Genomic DNA, 23,854 nt, shown 5'->3' on the forward strand with positions numbered 1-23,854 from the left:
TTTGATATATAAGACTGTAAAAGGTTAAAATAAAAGTTTATATTTTCAAAAAAAAATTTAATATAAATAAATTTATTACAAAATTGAAAATTAGTAAAAAATAGGTTTTTAATTACTACATACATAAAACTATTTACACACTATATTTACGTCTTCTCTTCTTGTAGAATACACAAGTCTCAGCCCAATCTCTGAAAAATTAATAGTTATTTTTTCACAATAATTAAATATTGTTAGATACATAGTATTGGAAATTGTGTATGCAATTAAGCATTTGAATTTATTTGAAGTTGAAAGTTCGTTTCAGTATGATATTTCAATGAGAAATATGGATCACTAAGCTTTGTAAGCATTTGACAAATTTGTAACATGCAATAATACATCGATTTTAATCAAAAACCTACCGCGGCAGCACCAACAAGAAGCGCGAAGAGACTTCTTTGTGGAGGTCGACAATGCCTCTTGCCGCCCTCTGCGCAGCACAAGTTAGGGAAGCAGTCGACGCTCGAACTGCAGCGTTGTGGAAACGAGTCGAATTGCGGTGGTGGCGTACATTGTAAGTATGATTCCAACATGCGCACAGCTGCAAAATATAGACAAATATACTCATAATTATTACACTAAAATTATATCATTATAGTAACATGTAAAGAACTTTGTATATTTTTTAAGGTAAACATATCACTTCAGTAATAGTAACTCTACTCTGATTGTGGAAGTATTTTTAAATCAATATTATACATTACGTATATAATAGGTGAATTCAACAATAATTATATATAATATTGCTCAAGTACGACAAATTCAATTAATGAATCAAAATAATTTGTGAAAACATTTTCCTTCAGATTGTTATACTTAGAAAAATCAGATAGACTTGAAGAAAAACAAAATGAATGTTTTTTATTATATAACTTACATCTATTTAAGTAATATATCAGTATAATAAAAAAACATCCTTGTTATTTATTGATAATTACCAAATTATTAGTTTTTGTTACGGTCAATTGTATTAAAGTAGTTGAAAAGTTGAGGCCATGACATTAATTTCCTAATAGTTCAAGTAACCTAGTACTTAGGCATTATTATATTTTGCAATCGCTTAGTAGGACCAGTTTTATGTAAGCAATTAGGATCAGTATTACGTTAAGTCAGAAATATATTTGCTTTAATTAATTAAAATTTGATTTAATATGAGATATTTTAAAGTTAGCCTAAAGCTGCGGTATCTAAACTCTCAAACTCAAATTTCAAATGTTTTTATTAACGTCTAAATAATTTGAATTCAAAAATTGCTTCTGATCACGGACACTGCAAAATGTTTAAAACGTCAGGAATTATAAAAAAAAAATATTCGCGATAAACAAAACTACTAATACGTGAAAAATATTATAAAAAAAAGGTTGAGTATGACTGAAGTAAAGCGCCAGTAGTAACTGAAGTCTCATTTACATGACTTTCAATATTTATATTAGAAGAATTTTTATCTTGTATAAATTGTATGTTTAATTCATTTCTAACTAAGGGTTACATTAAAGATAAATTAAACAATTTCTATAAATCTTAAATGTTAGCATATAAAATAACTTACGGGCTTCAATTCTATTAGCGACGGGTACGAGGTCGAGGCGAGCGCGGGCGGTACGACAGTAGGAGCGCGTGCCGTCCGGGCAGCAAACGCGCGGCCAACAATCGGCGTCAGTCTTGCAAGTTTGTACCTCAAATAGTAGCTCGCCCAGCGGTGTCGCAGGACATTCACGAGGGATCACACCAAGAATAGCTGAAAATGTCAATGTTTTTTATACAATTGTCTTATAATAATTGAATCATTTAAAAGTTATTCTATAATAATGATTACAACGTATCATTCTTGACAGTCTACCAGTGGCAATGTTAATGATAACTATGAGGAGAATTGATGAGTTCTCAGATTTTTTCTATATGGTTATTTTGTAAATAAATATTGTAAAAATATTTATTTTGCTTACTGTACCTAACTGGTTTATATTCGCAATTAAAATATTCTTAATTCAAGGAAACTCATAAAAACAGGTTTGAATACAATAATTAGCAAAACAAAAATTATCGAATAAGTTTTAATTATTCGGGCAAGCACCACTGATTTTTCATGTGCTTAATTTGTGTTTATAATTCATCTCGTGTTTGACGGTGAAGGAAAACATCGTGAGGTGAAATAAGACATACAGGTTGTGTCTAATTTTACTGAAATTTTGCCACATGTGTATTTCACCAACCCTCATCGGAGCAGTGTGGTGAAATGGGATTCAAACTTTCTCCTCAAAAAAAGGAGAGAAGCCTTAGCCCAACTGTGGGACACTCACAGGCTGTTATTTTACTTTATTTTATAAAACAATAAATGTATTTTTATTTTCCTTCCTAAAAACACTTAATTAATTTAAAAAACACTTAATTAGTATTTTTTAATAAGTGAAATAAGAAAGTAGTTCTTCATTTTACTATCGATTATAGAAATTATTAATATTGTTATTTATAATGTCACTGTCACATAAGTACTTGAATTTCTTAACGACGTACGTAATTGCAGTTGCCTTACCCTAAGAAAAGTGACACTGATAAGCTTATTTTTACAATAGGTACGCCGCCACATGTTTCTAGTTAATAGTTTCTGACCAGCTAACTTAGATCGCGTGTAAATTGAGTTAACAAAACGTCTCATTTTTTTAAAATATTCATCTTGTAATATTAGAAAACTTAAAATATTGTCGAAAAATAATTGCTTAGTTAATTAGAGCTATTTATTTTGTTATATTTTATATGTGTTAGGAATATGTTAAATCATTTAAAAATATTAAATATTCTACGGATTCATCTTAATATATTTGATTACATTAACCATAAACTCTTATGGTTGCGTGTAGTAGTGACGTGAGAGTAGTCTATCACGGATAGTTCTGTCATAATTAACACGTAAATAATGCAAATAAAGTAAATATTGAATAGAAAAAATCATAATAATACAAAATATATGTCGGTTATAATTGTCTTGTAGTACTGGTTGCTAGCTTATAACTTTGCAGATACCGATGTCCTGTGAGCTTATATCTTGTGTTGGGCTATTAAAAAGTTTATGTCGTGTCTGTTTGGCGTCCTATTGGTACTTTAAAGAAGTTTATTTAGATCTTAATTGTATTAAATTTACATCGATAAAATAAAATATGTATTAAAGATTGTTTCAAAACCGAATTATGAAAATAATGACCTTATTTATTGTCATATTACACACACAAAATCTTTTAAGAACAGTCCGTAAATGTCCCCAGTAGATATCTACCTAGATGTTATAAATTTTAAACAGCTATGACAAATGTTATAAATTATTATACACTGGTCGTATGCACCGTACATTTCGTCATTGTGAATGTTTCATAAAGCTACGTAAATTAATTTCCTAACTTTAAAAATGTTACGTTACCTTTCATCAAGGTAAACATTTAGTTTAACGTATAAAAATATTTAAGCTAAAATGTACCTACTAGTATAAAAATATAGTCTAATCTAATTATCTGACTAGTAAATATATAAATGTGTTTTTGATTAAAGTTGGTGCTTTGTTTTTGTTTTTTAAGCAACTTATAAAATATAATAAAGTAATTGTGCACTTTATATAATAAACTAATTGAGCACTTTACAAGGTTTAAATTTATTATATAATACTTACGTTGATGTGATTGTTCCGATATAGTAGGTCGCGGAGCTGGTACACCTTTCACGCACTGGCCTTGACAGCAAACTTGCCCGGGCCCACTGCTAGCACGACACTGCGAGTTCTTTTCACAGGGAATTGGGAACAGTATCGAAGTCGGGTTCTTCGGGCATATTAATTTTTGTGTCTTACCTGCACGGACCATGGCTGTTAGGTATATCAGTTTGCAATGTTTCTAGATTCTAGTTCAAAGTCAAATTGTCATTCAATACAATAACGTCACGCTAGAGTGCCATATTATCATTTATTCTGTGGCCAATATTATATTTAACTCGCATATAGGACAAATATTTAGAAAGTTATTAAACTTTGAACGATTTTTTTTTTAATTTAATTACATTTCCTTACTTAACATTTTTTTTTGTAAATCTTTTTAATATTACTATATTAATACTAAAAAGCGGAAGTATGTCAGTAGCTATTGCCAATAATTGCTTTATTATAACTATCTCTAATTAACTACTGATTTGGCTTATGTACATGTTATATAAGATTGCTGGAAGCTCTATTGATTTTATAATAACAAAAATGTAACATATTTTTTTAAATATCTTAACAATTGGTTTTTAACGCGTAATATTTTTGACATGTTTAAGTGCTTACCTATTTTAGCTGGAGCATTGGGTGTTGTCTGTATGGGCAGCAGTTGCAGGAATGGTCGCGGAGGCTCTGTTGTCGTCGTCGTGGTTGGCTTCGGGGTAGTTGTGGTAGTGGTAGTTGTCGAGCTGGTGGTACTTGGAGTTGTTGTAGTTGTAGTGGTTGTGGTTGTAGTCGTACTAGTAGTGGTGCTAGTGCTTGTGCTTGTGCTTGTACTTGTACTTGTACTACTAGGCTCGACTACGTTACTCGCCTCGGTGGTTCTAAAATGTTTAGAATATAATCTAATGACGGTCGATTAGTCACAGATGACGGAAGCTAAAGCGGTGTGTCATACTAATCAACTAAATAAGCTAAGTACCTACTTGTGAATATTATTAATTTATCATTGATTGCTTATATTTTTGTGCGAATCGTAATATGTGTTTTATAATTGAGCTATTAAGTAATTATGTTCTACTTATATACTGTAACATAATAATTAAACGCCTTAGTTCGGATTTGTTTGCAGTTTTCATTTAATATATATCTTATATCAATATCAAAACTCTTATATAAGTTTTAGACAGCATTTGTCTTTTATATATTTCAATTAAATAATTTGGTAACTATAAGCATATATATATGTATATATATATATATATATATATATATATTGAATAAAGCATTAACTTATCAATAATAAAATTGTCCTTCAGACCGATTTCGGCCATTCTCAAGAGAAATTAGCTAACTACGCAGGAGATCTTATAGTGTACAAGTGTGTGCGCAAACACAGGTGCACTCCTCTATTCCTTAACTCTTAAAATCCGATGGGACGGCTATCCGATACGACCGGAAAGAGTTCAGACGCAGGACCAACGGCTTTACGCACTTTCCAAGACACGGGAGTGTACACCCTTCCAACTTCCAGACTCCGGGCTGCTACTGAGAATTTTCTGACTGAAAAGCCCAATATCTTTTTATTGGCTCGACCTGGGAATTGAACCCAGGACCTCCGGGTCTGCGGCCTTACATCAAGCCACTAGACCAACGAGGCAGTCGAGGCAACAACTTGTCAATTTTACCTTCACTTTCTTATTACTTTTTAACCAAGTTAATTTCATTCAAATTAATTACAATCGTAATCGTAATTTAGCAAAATTTGTTACAAAAGAATCAATACGGAAATCATGAAATAAAATTTACATCGTAATAAGATAATGTAAAGTCATTATTAGTACAAATTTTGCAATCAATTTTAATCTAACTTCTTGCTCAAGTACGAAATAATTTTTTAAACAAATGTGTAAATGTAATGTTCGAGTAATGACATATTATGTAAATATGTTTATTCACACTATCCATAGCCTTTTCAACAAATACAAGAGGAGTAAACACAAATAAACAACTTTGACATTGAATTGACGCGATATTAGTTGACATCTTGAATAATCTATGATATTCATTATGGATTCGCGCAAAAAATGATGTTTTAAATATACACGAAGTTATTATCGGAACTTTGCGAGTAAATCATGAGTGGTTATGAGTAGTTCAGTTTTGTAATGCATAATATAAAAGAGCTATTAGCAACTCGTATGGAATACGTAAATCTAAGGTTTGTTTATCTTTACTCCTTCTTTAATAGTAATAAATTATTGGGTCATGAGAAAAAAAAAACTAAAAATATATTATTGACATAGCTTAGGTAAAAAGCAGTCGGAAAATGTTAGCTTTAGTTCATAAAATAACAAAATAAATTTTAAAAATTTTAGTTTTTTTAATCTGTTTCTAAAACCACGAAATGGTAGCCGCCATGTTATTACGTCCTAAGGCTGTGTTAGCTAAAAAGTCTCAACTGTCAACTGATCATCGTATACAGGCTTTGCACTTTTATTATTTTCAACGTAACATTTGTTTATACAGCCAACTGACGTCATGATCGCAGAACAATATGGCGTCAACTGCATCAAGCGTCTTCGCCAAATTACCATTATAATATTTATCGATTGAGTAAAAATTTTGTGTTTTAATAGCACTATAAAATCTAATTGAGACACTTTTCAAAAAATGGACGTAAAAATACCCTATTGTTAATATTTTATAATAACTAAAGGTGACGATTATTTTCGATTTATTAATTTGCAGCAAATATATTGGCCCCCGATAAATCCCGTTGCACATATATTTATGTATTATAATGTATGTAAGAAGTCAGAAATGAGATAATTGAATAAGATTAGGCAATTAATATATTTTTATTAATTCATTTTAAATTTAACTTATACGTAATCTGAAACAATCACGTTCTAAGGCAAATGTTAGAAAGTAAATAATCAAAAAGACAGAGTGGTAGGTGCGAGCAATAAGGCCTGTCGGTTAAGTTACAAGTGATAAGGCTTAATAACAAAATATGGTATTTAAAATGATCGTATTCGTTCGTAGTTAACTCTCTAGATGTCGCTTCAAACTTGTCGCTACGTGTTTGCTTGCTGTATACCACTATGTTATGTATTCATCGTGAGGAGCAGTTGCGCGACTCATATAATAAGAATTCGTCCGAAACAACCGTAAATATGTTTTTTTTTTAATATTATACTTATATTATAAATATTTACCATTTAGTTTTCTTTTATTATTGGTTTCTATGAACTTGATGTTTAAAAAATGTATCATGAGTCTAATTTTGTAACAATAATAATTTCATTTGTTTTTCAGAGTGTTAGAATTGTAAACAAGTAATTATAAATTTGACGAGCCGGTTGGCGTGGTTGGTTGATAATGCAGGTTGTGGGTTCGACTCCCACCCAGGGCAAAAATTTGTGTTCATGAACATGTCAGTTTGCCCTGAGTCTGGTTGTAATTATCTATATAAGTATGTATTTACAAAAGAAAAGTATGTAAAGTAGTATATGTTGAGTTGTCTGGTTTCCATAGTACGAGCTCTGCCTAGTTTACCTATTATTTATTTTAGTAACTACAGCAACGATGCCTCCCAAATGAGCATCGTGGTCTGAAAATGATTTGGCATTATGAGTGGCATCATGAGGGTGCTTCGGCTTGTCACCGGCTAATATAGATGATTTTAAGTTCCCCGATGGCTGTTAATCAAAGATTTTTTTCATTATTCTTAAGGCTTTACGCATAATTAGTGTATCCTATTATCATTGATCTCATTTACCAAATGTACCAAGTATATTTTAATTATTTAAGTATGTTACAATTTTAGGCCTTATTACCCTACCATAGTATAATAAGGCTTACTAGGTTTTTAAAAATGTTTAATTTTGTTTTTGTTGACGGCAGAATTTGCCTTTTTTATTTGTTTATTTATAGTAGTTGATCAACAACTTTATTAAAAATTAAAATTAGTTGATTTCGATTAACAGTTTTTGATTTATTTCAAATCTCCCTTAGGTAGGCCTTAATACCCGCACCTACTTTATAAGTACTTTAGAATTTGATAATACACAATTTTAATTAGTGAGATGATATTGATATGAAACACTTATCGTTAGTTAATAGATGTGTCTATATTCCAATACAATTACAATTATTTTATGTTAGTGTATAATGTTACTATTAAAGCTTATATATTAGATTGTTACTTACCGTAAGGCAGCCGCTTTAACACCCCTTGTGCAGAATCCTTTGCAGCAAAGATGCTGTGTTCCCATTACGGTGCAGTCAGTACTTTTTCTACACGGAATAGGAAACAGATCTAACCAACCACTTGTTGTCCTTACTTTAGGGCATTGTAATGACTGACATTCACCTGTTAAAAAAATAGTAAATAATAAAAAAAGGTTATATTTATCTTATGTCAATTTTCATTTTAACAAATTATTGTCATACGGATTTTGAATATATGCAAAACGTATTTGCTATACTTAATTAATTTATCAGTATTCTTGTCGTATTTATTCAAGATAAAAAATTGGCGTAGATTGATCATGGTTTTAACAAAGGAAGTGGTTCTGCCGGAGTTTACAACATTGACCGTGCCAGAGGTAGATCTGTCTACCGCGACTTTGATGTCCGCGGCACCGTACGTCGGAAAGTATTGCGAGTCAGTCAACAACGAATTTATGCTTTGTAGATACGAGTCGAATGACCCACGGGCTTGCGTTGACCTTGGTAAGAAAGTGACGGCTTGCACACTGCAGCTATTCAGAAACATCAAAAACAATTGTAGGCGAGAATTCAACAATTATTCGTATTGTATTGATAAAAGCTCAGGTGATTTTTCTTTAACCAAATGTCGAAAAACCCAAGCTGTTTTCGACCAGTGCATGAAAGATAAGATGTGTATCGAAAGACCCGATTTCGGGTACTTTTGTCGTGCGAGAGTCCACCGCAGTTCCAGCGCTCCACCACCACCAGAGCCTTGTCCATGCGGTCCGAAAGTCCAAGATGAAACGCCATCTTTGCAAGATTGCAAGCCACGCCCACCTGCTCGCTTCGGCGGGCGTTACTTTTGGATCACAGAATAATTTTTTGTGTATGATGTTCAAACATATTATAAATTTATCTTTGTAACGTTATTTTAAATAGTAGTTTCTCAATGTAATTTACATAATTAATTATACCTTATTTTTAGCTGACTTCAGAAATAAATAGGGTTTATCAACTTATCAATTTCAGTTCGATGTACCTTTATTGTTTGCCAATTTTGATTTACTTTAAAAATGGTCTTTAATCGCTTAATAACAAGTTATTTGAAAACAAAAGCTGCACCTCTAAAATCTTAAGAATGCAATTAAGGGTGAGAAGTAAGAAAATTTGTGAATTTGTCACTGTGATCATATGTCGTGTGATCATAGTCATCTTGTACTAATTAAAGAAATTCTAAAACATGTTTATCAATCAACCCATAGCGGAATAACGCGTGGTTACATAAGCTCCAAGCGATTTCCTTAACAAGGCAGGCCATAGCTCAGCAAAGGAAAACTTATGAAGCTTGACTTTTTTCTTTTCGTTATTTAATAAAATAAAGACACACAAAATAATAATAATAATGACAAAAGGTTTTATTTTTCCTTGTGAATTTCCAGCATGAATGGGTATGCAAGCATGTTTAAGTTGAAAATAAATATATATTTTTTTTATAGAATAGGAAGGCGGACGAGCATATGGTCCACCTGATGGTAAGTAGTCACCAACGCCCATAGACATTAGCATTGTAAGAAATCTTAACCATCGCTTATATCACCAATGCGCCACCAACCTTGGAAACTAAAATGTTATGTCCCTTGTGCCTGTAATTACACTGACTCACACACCCTTCAAACCGGAACACAACAATACCTAGTCTGTTTTGCGGTAGAATATCTGTTGAGTAGGTACCACCCACCTATCCAGATGAGCTTGCACAAAGCTCTACCACCAGTAAAAGGTAAAAATAATAACTATTAAGCAATTGTTTTAAAGAAAATAATTCTATGAATAAAAATGCTTTTCAACTTAAACATTTTAAGACCAGTTTAAGGAAATATATGTATGTAGTATTAAAGAAAAGAATTCTATGAATAGAAATGCTTTCCAACTTAAACTTTTAAAACCAGTTTAAAGAAATATATGTATGTAGTATAAATATGATATGATATGTATGTACCTATTTCGCTTTAATTAATATGCATTTAGTCTACTACAATAATAAGAGAGCGGACAACAGATAGCAGATTTGTTATAATGAAGGTCATCGAAAATGCACCGTTAATAGGGCGAAATCAATGTCGAAATCTGTCGGTACCGTTCATTACTCACCCGATTATGACCACTTAATATTAACATTATTACCTAAGAGAGACGCGGGACGACGAGATATATTGTCGTAATGTATAATCACTTTAACGGTGTGGTGCAATTTCATTTCTTTTTTATAGAAAGCATAGCGCTTGCCTAATGCCTACTAATAATATGAACATAGGTATTAGGTACTGCAGTGATATCCTGTAAGAACTCACTTCATAATTCACACGTGAAATGTTGACAACCGAACTACGGTGATATACATATTTCGATGTGTATTTTTGAAATGGTAATTATTAGGGTAAATGTCGCATATCACTCTCTGACATTTCACGACCGCTTTCTGCGGTGAGTTTCGATTTTGTTATAAATAGATTAGTAGACCTTTCAGATGTTATTGACTACCCTCGAATTCATCGCTTTAAAACTATCTGATTAATATTGTATCTTATGTTTACTTATCAGTAGCGCAAATGTTTACATATTATAGTTAATATCTACAAGAATATCGTGTCGTATCGTTTTAATTTTTTTACTACTACTACTATTATAACAATTTAATTAAAACATCCGTGTTCATGTGTATTTTTTTTGATTATCATTTAAATATATCCAAATAAATACCTATATGTTTAAGTTTGTTTGTTAAATACATATATTTATTTGGTTGTATAGGGAGTACTGAAAATAACAAAATAATGATTAAGCTACCGAAATACCCTTATAAAATTATTCGTAGAAATAAACCAATATATTATTTTAGGGCAAAAACTAGTATATTATATACCCGCGGCTTCGCCTGCGTTTTAGGGGAGTGGTTAGGTGTTTGGTATAAAAAGTAAGCCTGAGACCTTCTTTGGTGTTCAAGCCTGCTTTATATCAAATTACACCAAAATCGGTTCTATATTTTAGCTGAGAAAGCAGATAGACAGAGTTACTTCAGCGTTTATAATGTCTATATAGATATATTTATAGAATAAACTCACCTAAGGGTAGAAAAAAATGGTTGCAAAATTGGCTTTATAACCCAATAAATAAATAAATAAAATACACAGTTTAAAATTATAATAGTCAGGTTTAGGTTAGATCGAATATGTATTTGCGTACCTAAGTAAAAAATTATGTCAGTTTATTCAATTATTCATATTTCATTAATTTCTTGCTTCAAATAATTATAAGTCCATTCATACAGTAAATCGATTTCGATTAGATTAAGCCTGATGGACTAAAATTTCCACTTGTAAACCCGCTATTGCAAAGAATAGAAGGCACTGTTACTCTCGCTAGGATATTTACACAATGATTACGTAAATTGTTTAATAAAAATTGTAGTAAAACAAGTTGTTTTACTGTAATAGTTATAGTTAATAACTAAAACCCATTTATTACATTTTACTAAATCTATGAAAATAATCTGCAAGCTACATAAATCTTCATCTTTATTTGAAAAGTAAGGTATTTCTTTTATTAAATGATATCTAAAAATAAATTATAGTAATGTAATGGTAGCACTCATAACTTGCAAAGTTAAGTATTATAGCATATGCAATTATTATATAATCCTTTCCTCATAAAATAGTTTTGTTGCTTAACCGCTATCTTTATTTAAATTATAGCAATACCAGAATCAAAAATGACATTTAAATTAAGAATTCAGAAAGTTTAAATATTATAAATAAACAATTAATAAATAAAACATGAGCAGGATTTGAGAACAATTTGAGTTGCTTAATATTTTATTGTGACAATTATCGTTTCAAAAGCTGAGACTTATTGTTTTATTGGCTTTACGGTTCATTATTAGTTAATAAGTGAGCTACCTTGATTTTAATTCGCCAATAACCTTAAATCCTTTCAAATACCTTTAAAGAGGTTATGTATATTGCTATGCCGCAACTACATTCGCTTAGAGCCATAAACGATATTATTTTTTGACTATCTTGGAGAACCTAATTATTTTACTAATAAGTTAGAAAGTATTTTAAGAGTTAGTCAACCTAGAATATAAGTTATAAGTTGAGTTCAAATCCAGGTAGTATACGGCATCGTTTTAATAGTGGTTTTACGCGGTTTCTACGCTGTTTTCGTATAAACTACGTTTGTACCTACCTATATACAAACGTTCTATGCTTATGTAATTAGTAAATAAAACTCTGTACCATAATAGCATATTTAAATAAATAATTTTAATTGGGCACGTTTGTATTATACAATACAAATGCTAATGTTCCCATAGTAATGCAAACTTTGCTGCTTTTTTTGGGATCACAATTCCATGACGGTACATGATACATCATACCATTAAAATAGTTCCACCGCATTACCAGTTTTATTACAGTGTTGCAATATTTGCTTTAGATAGATTATATTTATAAATATGAAAACGAGAGTACGGACGACTTTTTTAAATTATAGGTTAAAATTAAAAGAGCATTTCAATTATTCGTGATTGCAATTTATGATTAAATTTACTTATGTTTTACAAGAAAGGACGATAAGGAAGGAAGTATGTATATCCATCTGTAGAAAAATAATAGCCTGATATTTTTACAAGCTTTTATTTAACTATGTTTTATTGTTAGTTCGCTTAGGTCTAAATCTCGTAAGCTGACTTAGCATCACTTCTTCTATCCTAAGGAGTTGAAATTTTACACGTTGGTTTAGTTCCGATGACAATGCATTTATGGTAAGCGTGGTTTCCACCCAGGATTGACTTTAGACAGAGGCACTCCTCAAGAGTCAAAGCATAAAAAGAAGTTTTATATAAAAACTTGTTTTAAAAAAGGTTTTTGATATTAATTGGTTTTGAAAGAATGTTCTTTTATAATTCAATCTTTCGTAATATATTTATTCGTATACGTCCTAATCTAATTTAATATTAATTGTTAGTAATAAATATGTAAATGGTAATCAAGATGCATCATTAATACAAAATTAAAATAATATTTAAGTAGGTATGCGCGTAAGTATTAAAAACCCGAACGAGTGATGTAATTGAATTCATTTGAAGTATTTTTTGGATAATGTTTTTTTATATAATTTAAAATTAATATCAAAATTTTACTCTTACATGTGATTAGCGTCAAAGTTATCTGATTATCTTGCTTATTAATTCATTATCATTTAGTAAGTAGTACAAGTATATAATAACACATAAAATGTGACCAAGTAAAGCAGTAACCTTATATAAAGACATTTACTTATCGCCATTAATATCTCGTGAAAGGTGTCGGTATCATTAGCTTAGTTCAGCCCTGAACTAAGCTACTCAGGGCTACTCTAAGCGTTGTTAAAGAATATTAATCACTATAAGTAGGTACGCTATGGCATGAATATTGAAAAATAAAAATAGGTACTTATTATTTTTTTGTGAATTTAAAAGTCATTTAATACTTTTAGTCCAGTTTACGACACTTCCTCGATTTAGTTGTACGTAGTATTAATCTATATGAACAAATAAATATATTTGGAAAAGAAATAAGGCATAGTGAGTATAGAGCGTCCGTTATGTATTATAATAATTATATAATAAAGTTAAGAAGTGAATCTGAGACCATATTCGGTTAGGTGAATGGTCGCTTCAAGTTTAGCCTCTTAAATGACGTTTAAGTGCCTCGAATGTTTTGCAATACCATCTTATATGCTATTTCCGTTAAGGTGCGGATTTTTAACACATCGGAAGTTATATATTTATCTACAAATCCGTCTATGTTTAAAACGTGATATAATTAGTAAATAACGGAAACTATTAAATAATTGTTTTTCTACCTAACTTAAATAAAGTTGGATTATAACGATATACTTATTTTCTATAACAAAGTATCTAAGCATTATTTCTTAAAATGAAAAAAAAAACTCAACTTAAAAATTTCGGAGAAGGATTTGTAAGAATATAATAGTAATTTGGATATAGTAATAATTGTTTTTTAAGCCGTACATTTTTTTTTATAATACGAAACATTGCAAAATTAAATCTTGATTTTCCGTATAAGGTATGCTTGTCCGTATTAAAAACATCGAGCCAACATAAGCTCTTACGTATACCGAGATACCGGTCCGTTACATTTTAAATTTCCCAATGGTGCAATTAAGTTAAAAAAGAACCTAAAGCTTGTCGAAATTTGACCGAATGCTTAAGGTGCAATTACATACAATAATTATACTACACAATTACAATTTATAGATATTTTTAGTAAATAAAAACTGAGTGCAGTGTATGGAAAATATATATTGTTTATTTTCGCAACAGTTTTATCATATTCATTTTGTATTCTACTTTACATACGGGGAGTTAAATTTATACACATATATACTAAACGTTGTAAATAGTTACTTACCGCCAAACAGTAATAACTAATTTATAATGACGGATCTCTCTCATAAGTATATAAAATGTCTTTGCTGTTTTCACTTTAATTACAATGAAATAACGCGTTGATACATTTTGTAAGACCACCAAGGAATGTCATGTATCCGTAATGTTGGCTAGACGTATAATTGAGATTATCTTACGACGTAAAGAACATGAAATGACAATAATTAAATATTTCTTTGGCAGGTTTTATTGAGGACAAATTTCCTGTAATTTATGTCTAAGAAGGTATTTTGTAACCACTTATAATAATTTAATTATTATAAAAACAATAATTAAAGATATCTAAAGTTTAGTAACAGTCCGTAAGTGCCTTAACGAGCTGGGTAATGCTTATGAAGGAGCTTATTCGATCATACTGTTTTACTGCGGCTTATGGGATATAAATATGTGGGAGACTTGCATCTGACCCATGTAGGTTTCTTCACGAAGTCTTCCTTCTTGGCCGAGCACGATATCAATAAAAATGCAAACTATACGGTGCTTAGACTAACAATTATCAATTAAGATCTACGTTTTCCAGCCACTAGGCCATTTCAACGATTGCATTGAAATTGGTAATGGTGATGTCTTCCTGACCGATTTCGGCCACGGTGACCATTCTCACGGGAGACTAATTATCCAACTGCGTAGGACATAATATTGATGTAGTGTACAGTGTCAGTGTGCCTAAACACAAGTGCCTTCTAAATTTCTCTCTCTTATAATTTGATTAAAATACGATGCGACCGGAAAGAGTTCAGGCATTACCAATGGCTTTACAAGCTTTCCGAGGCAAGCACGCATAAGCACTGCCAAGTTCCAGACACCGAGATGCTGTTGAAAATTTCTCAACAGAAAAACCTAATAACATTTATAACAGGTTCGAATATCCTAGTGTTGAAACACACGACATCGGGGTCAGTAACCTTATTAGTTAGACTGTTTTCATGGCAGTCATTAAGGATAGTCACCAGAGAAGTAACTTATATGGAACCCTGATAGTGAGTAACCTGATAGAATATAGAGATAGTGATAACAGGTTGAATATTTAAAAATCACACATTTTTTTGGTACCAATCAGAGTTTACTCAATTTAAAACTACCAATGATATTATTGATGACTACCATAATTAATTTATTAAGAAAACATTTATACTTAATATTACGAAATTATAATATTGATTTATAGCATTAATTACTACATATTGTAATAAATATAGTAGTTAGATCATCGCTCTATGATAGATTACATCAACTAAACAATATATAATTGTGTAGTATAAAATATTAGTATCGTAATTCGTAATAAAAAAAACTTAACACTTACATAACATGCTTACAGATGTAGATACGTCAATAAATAATTTAGAGCAAGCCGCACGCAGATTATTTTAGTTGCGGCTATTTTTTGTATTATTATTATTGTGTAATTTTATTGTATACATACATTTATATTTAAGTATCGTCCGTTTATTTATTCTAAGTATTAGAAAAAGATAATTAAAGTTTTGACACTAATAAATTTAAGAATTCAAGATTTGGTTGAAATGTAAAATTAATTTTATTATTTTTCATTATACATAGCCAAACATAAAACAATAAATTTACTGTGGTTTGATTAAAATTTTAAAAATATATATGAAATTAAAAGGTAAATAAAATCTTACCTGATTTCATAAATCCTATCGATAAAAACAATAGTAATAAAGCATACGATTTCATTATGATTCACTAAAATAATATCACAGTTGTTCACAAGGTCCAAAATGGCACTTATTCTTGGTTTCGCGGGTCTTGGCTGAGAATGTCTACTAGCTACTGAGGCTGGAGACGGCAAATGGTGCCGCAGACTCGCTGGTTGCATAAGTACTTGCCTCTGTTGATACAGATTATCATTTGGCGGACACAAATACTTTCGCTGCACTTTATTGCTACAGTGAGCTTGCCCTCTTTAGCTGTTAACGAATAACACGAGATTCTTTTAGACACGGCGATCATTGCCGTTTTTTTTAATTTATAAAAAAAATCTACAATTTACAGTAAGGACCACTCATAAGATATTCTTATCACTGAAACCAAGGTCACAAGACGAAGAAGAAAGGTGTAATAGTAATATCTCCTCCTAATAGGATATGTGCTACTAAAGTGGAGTAGGCAGCAGAGCTTAAAGATTCACTTCCTTTTTTTCGTTATCCAATTAGATATGATCGATTTAGTAATTAAAAATCATTTTTGTTTGTTGTAAACAGCAAATTAATGTAATCGAACATAAAAAACCGATATGCCCAAGTAGTTAGAACACGCGTATCCTAACCGATGATTACGGGCTCAAATCCAGACAAGGCTTACCATTGAATTTTCATGTCATTTATTTGTGTTAAAAATTCATCTTGTCTTGGTGGTGAAGGAAACATCCAGACAAAACCCGTACCTACGTGCATGTGTCCGATGAAAATCTGTCAAATATGTATCCCTTTACCTACGTTGAAGCAGCGTGGTTGAGACTGGAGTAAAGTCTAAATCTTTTCTCCATTTAATCGGTGCGTATATACGAGTATATATAAATTTAGTGTCAACTACTTATTTGTTACAAATGTTATTCATCAATTCTTTGGTCAAACAAAGCGATATCGCTACGCGTACATGTAATTTGAGTACATTCTTACATATGTTTATCATAATATTATAGTATTAATAGTACAGTACAGTAATAGTCTGTTAATGTTCCACTGCTGGGCTAAGGCCTCCTCTCCTTTTTGAGGAGAAGGTTTGGAGCTTATACCACCACGCTGTTCCAATGCGGGTTGGTAGAATACACATGTGGCAGAATATCAGACATAGGTTTCCTCACGACGTTTTCTTTCACCGTCAAGCACGAGATGAATTACAGATTCACGCGTTCTAACCACTAGGCCATCTCGGCTTTATATAGTATTAATATTTTGGCGCAATAACAATAAATAGATAAATAGTAAGATAATTCGTAAACAATTACTACATTTATGAAGTGTACATATTAAAAGCAATGGCCCAAATTAGATTCCAGAGGACCCCTGAAGTCGCAGTGACCGGTATTAACGATAACGCCCGTGCACATTTATTTTACAATTATTATATAATTTGATTATTATTAATAGTTGTATTTATGATATATTTGTCCTCTAGATTTATCAAGTATTATATATCTTTGTATAGACGCCATTTCATTAAAATTTTTAATTCGAAGGTTTTTTATCAACATTATATACCGATTGAAGGCTGCAAAATCAAATATATTAAGACGAAAGCACTACTTTTTAATGATTTGACATATTCCTAACAACAACATTCTGTTATTTACAGTTTTCGTTTACCAATCTATAAATAATCTTATTACGTGTGTCATGTGTAAAAAATATTTTACTTATTTTTTTATACAGCCGTTTACTTTAGTCGTATGGTGCCTTTAGGGTCCGTTCACACAGACCGGCGCGGAGAGCATCGGCCTGCTTTTTTCTTTTCACACAGACCGGGTCGTATACGCTTGGAATTGGCCGGAGCGGAGCCGCCAACTATTTCACATCGACCGGCTGGAAGAGATCTGAAAGCGGGTGCGGTTGCGGTGCGAGCGAGAAAGAGCACGCAAGCGGAGCCGGTCGGCTCCTTTTATTACTTCACACGAAGCGCGTTCAGGCATTTTTAATGACAAAAAAGGTGCAAATGCAAAAATAAACTTTACTACAATCACTCAAAACACTGTTTCCAACGTGATAAAAATCTGCTCTCCTCTCCGAGCCGGTCTGTGTGAACGGACCCTTATGCGATAAAAGTCTTTAAGTTAGGAAGATGTAATAAAATATATTTTTTTGTTCTAAAATAATCTTTAAATGATTACAATAACATTTGTAAAAAATATGATTATTAATGTACAATTTTTCATTTATAAGCAAATCAATTTGGGCGCTCTCGTATAATTTCTGCTCCGTCCGAGTTTTGACTGAGACGTCACTTCGCCCATTCGTTATTGCGGGCGACTCTTTTGCGATACGCGCGTTGATAATTTCGCATTTATTTTATCCCTCTTTGTGATTTGACGTCCCAAATACTTTCTTTCACTTATAATAATACTAGAACAATTATTATTATTTTATGCTAAAATAAGAACAGTATTTTCACGTAGACTAACAAATAATCTATCGAAAGTCGATCTTATGATTGTGAATTCTTCCACAAATCATGTGAAATATATTAGTGAGCTTATTATTATTGTTTAATTTAATCTTTTGTTAATGCAGATTGATCATAACTGTGATCGGCAATAAGTCAGTGTTCTTTATGTCGATACTAGAGCTTTCAGCTTTCGATAGATGATAATATCAATATAGAATATAATATACATTTCCTACATTTTAATTTTAAGTACACAGTTCGGGGCGCGATAGTTACAAGATAGAGCCACTGCATATTATTGTAAATTTGTTTCTGATAAAGTGCAAATAAAATTAAACAATCTCGAATGTGAAGGATGCAAACATACTATGGCATTGGTAACACAGTGATGTGAGGAGCCTACTTTTGAAATGAAATAAACTATTACTGGAAGAAAGCTTTTTTATGTAAAACAAGCAAACAGGCAGCAAACAAGCAGGAGGCTCTCCTGATGGAAAGTGATTACCTCGGTCCAAGGACACCTGCAACATCGAAGTGCTTGCAGATGCGTTGTCGGCCTTACAGGAATACGTAGGCTTAGGCTTTTCTTGAAGGTTTCTATGTCATAACGGTTTAGAAAAGTCGCTGGGTAATATAGTTCCGCAGAGTGGCTGTGCGAGGCAGGAAATGCTTTAAAAATAGCAGTATAGTAGTGGATTTCCAGACATCGAGATGGTATGGATGGAATTTAGAATTTGGACGCGATGTCCGGTGGTGAAATTCAGTGCATGGGATTAATCTAAACAGTTTTTCGGAGCATTCTCCGTAAAAGATGCGATAGAAGATGCAGAGTGATAACATCTCTTCCGCCCAGAGATGAGAGGAGTACTCCATGTGGGGCTGAATTTTCACTTGTAGAATTTTAGGCAAAGGCTAAATTGGCTTTACCTTCCAATAGACCGCGGAACCTAACATCCTCATACTGGATTTGGTAGCAAGGCGGTAACTTGTGTCGTATTGGGGTTGAGTTGTACCAAGTTTGGTTGGCCCCAATCACAGGCTTTGGTTAAAAAACACTTGTTATTTCAGACTTCAGTTTATACTGATCGACATGTTCCCGACAAATATTAGCGCGGCTGGTATATAAGGCGTCTACAGTGCTGTCGTCTGCCAACATTGAATGTTGCTAATTTGCACATGTCATGTCATATCATAAAAACGCAGAAGAAGCAGAGTAGGTGATAACAAGCATCCTTATGGAACACTAGAATTGACGAATTTTAAGTCATGCACCATCGACAACGACCTTGATGTCTGGTCTGGTAAAACTAGTGATGCAGTTGCATTATTTCCTGGGAAGCCCATAGAAAAAAAGCTTCGTAACAAGCGCTTTTTGCCATACCCAATCAAAGGCTATTTCTATGTCCAGACTAACTGCTAATTTTGTTGTAGTTGAGTCCACGAGGTGGCCTCTTGGACTCACCTACTTCAACCCATCGGTCAGATAAACTAGAAGATCACCGGTGGTAGCTTTACGTTTAATTCTATACTGTAACATAGCGATTCAAAAGTGCCCTTATAAGCCTATTTGAATGAAGAATTATTTGATTTCATTTGTATCATATTAGTACTATATTAGACTACGTATTTGACTTTCAAAGAAACATAATATGGTAAAAATCAATGGGTCACAGTCATTAAGGTTTTTTCAACTACCATCGGCGATACGGGGTTGCTCACAAATAATCTTCAAGATTAACAATAAACTTAAGATTAACGTTGACATGCATATTTCATCGATACAAACTCTTATGACAACATTATCGGTAATCAACGTAACAAGGCCGTATTACGAACATTCTGAATTATGTTTATATTAAACGAATAGGTACTTTAAACTAAAAACTTATAAATACGACAAATTTTACTACTATGGTACTCACATTAAAATGTTCATCACGAAAACATCTACATGTTTTTTTTTGATAATATATATGAAAAAAGTATTTTTTCTGAGTTCTATTTGTTGAAGTAGGGTGCTGTAGTGTGTATGGTACAATAAGTATGCTATTTTAGTTATCACTTACCATCATGTTGCTCAATTAAAAAAAAAGCTTGTTGATTTTTTTTGTCATTGCACACTGACTATTGATATTGACGTTTGACAATCTAAGTGTCAAATGAGTATGTCATATGAGTAACATTTGTTCAATCGTCAATGTGCGTTTACTGTTTTGTTGCGAATTGCAATCAATTTTAAAATTAAAACCTTGTACTATTAATGAAATAAAACCATTACTATTCAACAAATCATAAAACATGCCTAAGCTAGAAGAAAAACCCAAAGTTTTTCTAGAAGAATTTCGCGTAAAGGTTAGAAATAGTTATGCCGAATTTACAGGTTTCATAAAATATTTAGGTTTATATGTTTCTCGCTTAAACTGTTTCTGATAATTATGTATTATATACATTTAATTATAAGCGAAAAAATAAAAAAACTTTTTTATTTTTCAGAATGCTCCTGACGATTATGGGATGGCAGATGAAAAATGGAGTTTCAAGAAATTCTCTAAAAAATTTCGTATTGTAATTGTCCGCATGGACAATTCAGAAATGGAGTTTGACTTAATTGGTATCCAACCTGCCTTTTCAAATGCATTTCGTAGACTTATGCTTAGTGAAGTACCAAGTATGGCAATTGAAAAAGTCATGATTAAAAATAACACATCCATTATACAAGATGAAGTCTTAGCCCATAGATTAGGCTTAATTCCACTTAAAGCAGATCCAAGACTTTTCGAATATCGACCAGAAGGTATTATAATTTATTTTTAATAAGTATCATCAATAATATACATATTATTAACACTTTTTTCTTTTTAAAGATGCAACTGAAGGGACAGAATTTGACACGCTAGAATTTTCTTTAAAAATCAAATGTACTACAAATAAGTCACAGCCTAAGGATTCTTTTAGAACAGAAGATTTATATGAAAATCATAGTGGTATGATAATTAAAAATCTTAAAATAATAATGATAACAATATAAGTAATTGGTACTTAATCATTTTTTTTATTACGTTGTAGTATATTCTTCAGCAATTAAATGGCACCCTATTGGAAACCAAGCATCTGTTTATAAAGAAGCTGATATTGGCCCTGTACATAGTGACATACTTATATCAAAAATGAGACCAGGCCATGAATTAGATCTTCACTTGGTTGCAGTAAAAGGCATTGGCCAAGATCATGCTAAATTTTCTCCTGTTGGTAAGTCTTTTTAAGTCATTATTAATTTTATGATGTGTTGTATTTTGTATTGTTATTGTTTTTAAATATTTGGCAAAATGAATTTTTTGAAAAATTAAGTTAGTTGTTCAGATGAGACTGGCAACATAATTCTCTTCACCTATCTTTCACAGACTTTGTATGCCATCTGATACAATTATTGCACATAGCTGTCTCTTCTTTAGGCATATTCACCTATAAGATATATATTTATTATAGAAAATTATTGACTTTTTTGATGATGTCAGTTATGTGAGGCCCCAATTGGCTGTTTAAAGCAGGTCTTATCTAAAATTAACCATTTAAAGTGTAAATCATGAGTTTACCAATATAGTTACTTCTATAATAGCCTCCATCTCTCTCATATAATTAAAATGACGTCTTTAATAATAAATTAATCTTTTTTTTTTTCTCCATTGTGCTGACTTTTGGTAAATTGATATAATTATTAGCTTGAAAATCATACATAAAAAAAGCATTGTATTATATACATAATTAATGCAATAAGTTATTTTAATTCAAATGTTATATTATAGCTATTGATATTATGTATACCAAAAACATTCGTATATTATAAAAAGTGCTGATATAACAATGTTGAAAATAGAAAACATATTTTACTATTGCTGCAATATAGCTGTCAAATGCAGACATTATGGATAGCTCACAAGTATTTTAAAAGCTTGTCAATAATTCAATATCATTCATAACCAATTTACCTTCAACAGTTAAAGTAGTAACTTAGCATGTCTTTTTTTACTTTCTGGATTGTATTTCTTTGTATTTTCAAATTAGAATCAGTGTTATAAAAAAAATTACTGAATTTCCTTTTACTAAACTACATATTTTTCTCTCAATTTTAGCTACAGCTTCATATCGCTTATTGCCTGAAATAACATTAACACGTGAAGTGAATGGTAGTGAAGCAAGTTTACTCCAAAGTTGTTTTTCACCAGGAGTGATTGGACTTGATACTGATGGCAGAGCCTATGTTAGAAATGCCAGATACGACAGCTGTAGCCGGAATGTATACCGATATGATGCAATAAAAGATGCTGTCATACTTAGCAGAATAAGAGATCATTTTATATGTAAGTATTTTTGTTTCGAATTAATATTAAATGTATGTAATAGTTTGGTTTTAATAATTTGCATAACACACCTGCTTAGTAGCAATTTATTAAAAATATAGACAGGAAAAAATAAATATTTGAAAATTAATATAAATATACAATTGAGTAATATAATTATCGAGAATCGCACTTAAGTTGTCTGCCATTAATACTAACCATAACACAATTTGATGATTATTTAAATATGACCACTTCCCTTAAAACAAACTTAATTTAAATAACATCTTTTTCTTGCAGTTAATGTGGAATCCGTCGGAGCTATGACACCAAATGTTATATTTGTTGAAGCAGTCAAAATCTTAAGAGATAAATGTAAAACTTTGTTGGACGAATTAAACAGTTTTTAAGAACATTTTGAATACTTATTTCTTTTTAGCTCGTGATTTATGTATAGCATTTTTAATACCCTTTTTTGTACAGAATTTCTCTTTCCCTTTTTTTATCTACTTATAGAAAAATTTTTTTGCTTTGAAGATAGACAAGCTATTTTTCTTTTACAAGAGAAAAATAAATTAAACAGAAAACGCAATTTCAGTTTACATTTTACCATTTGATGCCCTTGTTTGCTTATATTAGTCTTATTTAAAACAAATACTGAATTTGATGAAAATGTAATCAAATTAAATTGATTGAAAATCATTGACCACAATTACCACAAAGTTTATCTCATTTACGAACACAATCAAACTTGGTGCAAAATATTTAAATTTCCAAAATTGAACCCATTATAAATGTTTGAATTGACAATTGATTTATGATAGATAGATGATTTATATTCTTATTTAATTTGAATATTGCACTTAAATAATAAAAAAAACGATTATGAAATGTTGAATATTTTGAAAACAATAGTTTCTCTTAAATGCTAGTATGTGA

General features: G+C 31.2%; 4 protein-coding genes across 4 annotated transcripts in view; 2 read left to right on the plus strand and 2 right to left on the minus strand.

Moving 5' to 3' along the window:
• Positions 1 to 42: 42 nt before the first annotated feature.
• On the minus strand, positions 43 to 16,314 carry LOC126775862 (mucin-5AC). Its single transcript, XM_050498005.1, has 7 exons — positions 16,097 to 16,314; positions 7,937 to 8,099; positions 4,349 to 4,605; positions 3,701 to 3,877; positions 1,592 to 1,780; positions 405 to 583; positions 43 to 191 (listed from the first exon to the last, which is right to left on the minus strand). The coding sequence occupies exons 1-7, from the start codon at positions 16,149 to 16,151 to the stop codon at positions 180 to 182; spliced, it is 1,032 nt and encodes a 343-aa protein (XP_050353962.1). The 5' UTR covers positions 16,152 to 16,314; the 3' UTR covers positions 43 to 179.
• The window catches only part of LOC126775846 (uncharacterized), a 169,444-nt gene continuing 150,443 nt past the window's right edge, over positions 4,854 to 23,854 (minus strand). Inside the window, exon 5 of the transcript XR_007669913.1 lies at positions 4,854 to 4,871. The gene's annotated coding sequence lies outside the window, so the exon portion shown is untranslated. The remainder of the gene's footprint in view (positions 4,872 to 23,854) is intronic.
• On the plus strand, positions 8,260 to 8,817 carry LOC126775872 (NADH dehydrogenase [ubiquinone] 1 alpha subcomplex subunit 8-like). Its single transcript, XM_050498017.1, has one exon. The coding sequence runs from the start codon at positions 8,278 to 8,280 to the stop codon at positions 8,815 to 8,817; it is 540 nt and encodes a 179-aa protein (XP_050353974.1). The 5' UTR covers positions 8,260 to 8,277.
• Positions 20,752 to 23,330, plus strand: LOC126775863 (DNA-directed RNA polymerases I and III subunit RPAC1). Its single transcript, XM_050498007.1, has 6 exons — positions 20,752 to 20,930; positions 21,072 to 21,372; positions 21,443 to 21,562; positions 21,645 to 21,827; positions 22,709 to 22,936; positions 23,216 to 23,330. Exons 1-6 carry the CDS (start codon positions 20,877 to 20,879, stop codon positions 23,323 to 23,325), a joined length of 996 nt encoding a protein of 331 aa, XP_050353964.1. The 5' UTR covers positions 20,752 to 20,876; the 3' UTR covers positions 23,326 to 23,330.

This window comes from Nymphalis io, chromosome 19 (assembly GCF_905147045.1).
Source record: "Nymphalis io chromosome 19, ilAglIoxx1.1, whole genome shotgun sequence".
Classification (NCBI taxonomy): Eukaryota; Metazoa; Arthropoda; class Insecta; order Lepidoptera; family Nymphalidae; genus Nymphalis; species Nymphalis io.